The sequence below is a fragment of the Lolium rigidum genome, chromosome 3 (assembly GCF_022539505.1).
Source record: "Lolium rigidum isolate FL_2022 chromosome 3, APGP_CSIRO_Lrig_0.1, whole genome shotgun sequence".
Lineage (NCBI taxonomy): Eukaryota > Viridiplantae > Streptophyta > Magnoliopsida > Poales > Poaceae > Lolium > Lolium rigidum.
Genome location: NC_061510.1, coordinates 11,802,556 through 11,807,698, shown reverse-complemented (window position 1 = coordinate 11,807,698; position 5,143 = coordinate 11,802,556). Strand labels below are relative to the sequence as shown.

At 41.3% G+C, this 5,143-nt stretch overlaps 1 protein-coding gene across 1 annotated transcript; it reads right to left on the bottom strand.

Annotated features, from left to right (window-relative positions):
- Positions 1 to 294: 294 nt before the first annotated feature.
- On the bottom strand, positions 295 to 4,853 carry LOC124694318 (tuberculostearic acid methyltransferase UfaA1-like). Its single transcript, XM_047227315.1, has 14 exons — positions 4,703 to 4,853; positions 3,526 to 3,682; positions 3,337 to 3,439; positions 3,138 to 3,233; positions 2,881 to 3,057; positions 2,660 to 2,722; positions 2,515 to 2,574; positions 2,267 to 2,428; positions 2,105 to 2,175; positions 1,927 to 2,020; positions 1,279 to 1,412; positions 1,108 to 1,191; positions 678 to 783; positions 295 to 593 (listed from the first exon to the last, which is right to left on the bottom strand). The coding sequence occupies exons 1-14, from the start codon at positions 4,851 to 4,853 to the stop codon at positions 534 to 536; spliced, it is 1,518 nt and encodes a 505-aa protein (XP_047083271.1). The 3' UTR covers positions 295 to 533.
- Positions 4,854 to 5,143: the final 290 nt, after the last annotated feature.

Here is a 5,143-nt window from a genome sequence, read left to right as displayed (position 1 = left end):
AAGAATATGTGTTTACTTCTCGAGCGAGAACCTTTGCTAGAATCGAGAAAGAGGCAGGGATCAAAGGCCACCAATGGGACACAACCCAAAGGAAGCATATGGGGTCAACTCCCACTCATCAAAGACGAAATCTCTATCTAGCGCACATCGGTTTTGGTCAAGTTGCTTGTTCATCCACGTGAGCCTAGCCCCACCCCCAAGGCGGTGAAACACACTTGAAATTTTAGGGAAAATAATACTGCTACTTTACAAAATAATTTTTCGACATTTTAGAAGCAAAATATACATGGCCATCATGCATCTTGCCAGTATATTACTAGCAATAGCAAACGAGATACCGAGTCCATAGCTACATAGTTCCGGTACAGATGAAACATTGTACCACTAGAACAACATAGATAAAATATATATTATTGGGCCGCCACGAGGCCCGGTCGGGACTATCTTGGAAGAAGTGACTTAGTAAGATACGTGCGCACATTTCAAGCCACACATAGGCTTGCTAGCATATATGTGACAAGTTATATAGAGGATCATGCGTCAGTCATCAAATCCATGGCCAGCTTATCATTTCCCGCGTGAGAAAATACAACCTGCATGGAACACGAAACCGTTGTCAACATATGGAGTAAATATGCATATATATAGACATACACACAAACTTCCTAAGTACACACCTGGCAATCTCCGAGTGTTTGCGTCCTGAAACCAGCTGCACAATACAGGAAGTAGTACTCCCATGTACGGATGAACCTGTCATCAAACCCTAGCGCCGAAATTTCACTGCAAATAGAGCGTGAGAAGAAATTGGGAGTAATATTATTATACTACTACATACTCCATCCATTCTGAAAAGTATTAGTATATATTTTGTTCAAATGTCAAATAATGTAAAATTTGCTGAATTCATAGAAAAAACATTGACAACTATAATACTTCACGGCTTGTCTAATGGTACTGATCGATTTAGCATCGTAGTGTTCATAATTGTTCCTCTAAGCTAGGTCAAACTTCGCACTGTTTGAGTTCAGACAAAATTTATGCGTCTTCTTTTTACCAGCATGTACCCCTACTACAGACGTACTAGCTGTGCTTAGTGGTACTTACTCTTTGTTGGTCATTAAGTTGTCCCTCCAGCTTCTCAGGGTTCGGTAATAATGGTCCCCATCAAAATCCTCGAGGTTCTCTATGCTACACGCAATGTGCATCCAGATCAGGGAGGGCTTAATCAACAGGGATTAATCAAATTAAACATCAATCGATTGAGCTAAAATGTACCGGAGCCCAGATGAAGCGGAAATAGACTTTATACGGGACAAAGAAGGAAGCGAACCCCCAGGGAAGATGTATTCTTTTATGAAGCCTGGGCTTCTAATGTATTCCTCGTAAAGTTCGTCGGGCATTGTGATGGCCTGAATTAATGGACAATATAATTCGCAAAAAAAAGGACTATACATACATATGTATTTAGAAATGAAAGTTAGTTGCTGATTGCACAATCTTATGGTATTTTCGGAACAAGGCCTGCAATTCTCTCTCATGTTCCCTGAATAGGGAGGAATAGGCTTGTTACCGAAATAAGGCACATATAACTATGTTCTACTCCCTCTGTCTCCAAATAGGTGGCATATAAAGTGAGTCAAAAAAATCGCTTATTAAGTTTCACCAAGTATATGTATACAAACATCAAGATTTGCAAAACCAAATCAATATGAATTGATCAACAGTAAGATATATTTTCACAACATATTTATTCAGTATTGTAGCTATTGATATTCCATTCTATATATTTGATCAAACATAGAAGTTATTGAATTTTTGACGAAATTTATACAACACCTAACGGTATGGTGGGAGTACTATGCACAACCAATTGACGTGAATATATATTTCGTTGTTAAAAAAATGATGGTTAGCATATTGAACCTGGAGAACAAATATTCCATCTTCAGTTAAGTGAGACTTGCAGCAGGTAAAAAATGCATCCATGTATTCATGGCCAACGTGTTCAATCATCTCGCTGATTTAAAGAGTAGGAATGAAAAATTGTTACCACAAGAAGGCGAAACATATGCGTACAATATCATATCATTAGTATACTTACCAGCTGATGATCCTGTCATATTTGCGAGCTGGTATTTCACGGTAGTCGCACAGCAGGAAAGTTATGTGATCCTGTAAATTAGTGAAGGGACAGTGGAGTTGTCAGGTAATATTTCACCGTGCCGGCGTAAGTTATTCACGCAAGGAGTAGCACACAACTAACCTCTAAGGCAGCTTCTTTCACTTTCCTCTGGGCGTATTTAAGCTGTTCCTCCGAGAGTGTTATCCCAGTGTATTTGCAGCCAGTTTGCTTGACCAACTCTATCGCTAAGCTTCCCCAACCGCTGCCGATGTCAAGAACTTGATGATCCCTCTCGACTTTAGCCTTTGTTTATATGCATACTATCGAATTAGTATTACTGAACTAAATGATTTCCTGACATTATCTCTGGAGAAAGTACGAATTATTACCTTTTCAATTAGAAGGCTAAGTTTACGTAGCTGGGCCGCTTCTAAGCTTTCGTCCTCCTCCTACAAAATAAACTTCAGTACCATATATTTGTATTTTACTTATTTATGCAAGGTGCAGAACCAAATTAATCAAAAAACGACAAACCTTGAAAATTCCACAGGAGTAGGTCATCGATTTGTCCAGAAAAAGCGAGAAGAAATCGTTACTCTGCACGAGCACATATGTGAAGCAAATAATTAGTTGGCCTAAGCACCTAATTCTTTTCAAATAAAGGGTAATATATTAATATTAAGATGATATTAAGCACCTCGTTGTATTAAGTGTAATGACCAGACGAAAAGGAAGACACATAAGGAGGTACTTACCAGATCATAATGCTGTGAGATGTTTCGACGAGTTTGTGTTACCGAGTTCTTCCTCCAGAGGTGGCGCAAGAAATATTTAGCAGACGACACCCCAGCTGTTAGAAGCATGGGTGTCCACCAGCCCCTTTTGCTGACAATGTTGCTGCTGCTGCTCTTGTCTCTGTTGGCAATGAAAATCTGTAGAGAAATGAAATGTGGATATAATATAATCCGAGAGAAGAAGAAATAGGCCAAGCTAGACAACGAAATAGTTTTACCAGGAAAAGATTCATGAGGCCTTCTTTCTCATCGAGAAAAGAGCACCAGCCATTGATGTAGGCATCTGCCAAACCTAGGTCAGATTCCGTTGCGATCTGAGATATGCCAAAGCAAGTGAGACGAGTAAACAAATTTCATTCAAATGAGAGATGATTGTATCGAGCATTTGGAGCAAGAATCCTGAAACGCGCAAGTGACCTTCCAGTAGAAGATGGGGTCGTGAACTCGTAGGACCGACTTTACTTTGCATTTGTCACTGGCATCACCGAAGCTCAACGTGCTGCCCCCATCTTCGAGCAGTCTGGAAAACAAACGTGAAGGTGAGAAATCTGAAATCAACATGGTCAGATGTTAGCATAGCGCGCAAGATACAAAGAAAGAACTCACGTCAAACTGCCGATGGATATGAATCCGTTGAGAAATCTTGCTACCAGGAAGCGCGCCGCAGCCTCAGTCCATGATGGAACCATCTGCTTGATTTGGTTTGCCAGCACTACACTTCTCGTAACTTGGAGCAGGTTGTCTGGGCCGATTTGATGTGCTGCTACAACATATTATATACGGATGGAAGAAAATCCTCTAGTATCAGCTACTACCTCCATTCCATTTCAATATATAAGGTTTATATAATTTTTCAAAAGTCAAACCATCTAAAATTCGACCAAGTTTTAACAAAAACTTATTAGCATGTAAAATACAAGTTAAATATCGTTAGATACGTCATAAAAATATTTTTATCTGATATCTGTAAAATATCAAATTTGTGGGTAGATTTTTCGCAAAGTTCAGACAAATTTTGTTTAGATTAATTTTTTAGAAAAATATGTGCTTTATTTATCAAAACTTAGGTAGTAGCATGTTCACAGGGATCACGGTTTCCGTGAGAACCCCTAAAAAATGGTATCCTCCACATGCAGTGCTTCCACGTAATATCCTCCACATGCAGTCCACACGATCTGATCTGATGATCTGATATGATATGATCTGATCGTTATGGTCGACGCTCAACTGTAGACAGTGTTTGCGTGCACCCTTCACGTGTGTATCCCCAATCACGAACATATGATCGCCGCCGCGTTTTCAAAGCCAAACAACAAAATATATGCTCACTTCTTAATTCTGTGTCTGGAAGACCGTGAGGAAGGAAAGGTGCTCAGGCCAACAGGTGGAATTATTGGAGCGTGTCAAATTGTTGTGAGCTGTTATCCGACTAGAACAAACGATTGCATAGTTCCTCGAGGCAATGAATGATCTTTTTTTGACGAAAAGGCAGACTGGCCTGCTTTTCATTAATTTAGTATAAGGGTACAAGATGTATAAGTTACTGCTGACCGACTGGGAACAACCATGAACCTAGCTAAACAACAAGCAAAAAAGACATACGCTAGGGATTTCCCACGCCAAAAACAAACTGAAACTAGACCTCAGTCCGGTTCCCTTGGTCTTAACAGCAAGTCACATGCCCTTGCACGGCCTGCACTCCGCCATGATTTAGCTTCCTCGATGATGCAAGCGTGTAACCGAGCGAAGGAGACTGCAATATTCTGAAATATGCGAGCGTTACGTTCCTTCCATAGCATCCACCATGTCAGCTGAACCAAGGCAGTCCAGTTCTTTCTCCTCAGCTTTGGCTGTTGCAGGTGGCTGGCAAACAGCCAGGCTTCCAGCGATGGCGTGTCTGGCCTCGGGGCGAGGATGACCGGCAGTTGTGTCATCGCAAGCACCTTCTCCCAGAGTCTTATGGCCACAGAGCAAGTTGCCAGCAAGTGAAGGGCTGTTTCAGGTTCACTCAGGCACAAAACGCATGTAGCATTGTGCGGCCAGCCCTTCTTTGCCAGGCAATCAGCAGTGTAACATTTGCCTAAGGTTGCCAACCAAGCGAATATGCGACACTTGAGAGGCGCATCACACCCCCAAATGATGGTCTGAAAGTTGGAATGGATCGAACCCTCAAATTGCATTGCGTACACCGAGGCAGTCCATCTCCATCGAACCGAGTCAGGAA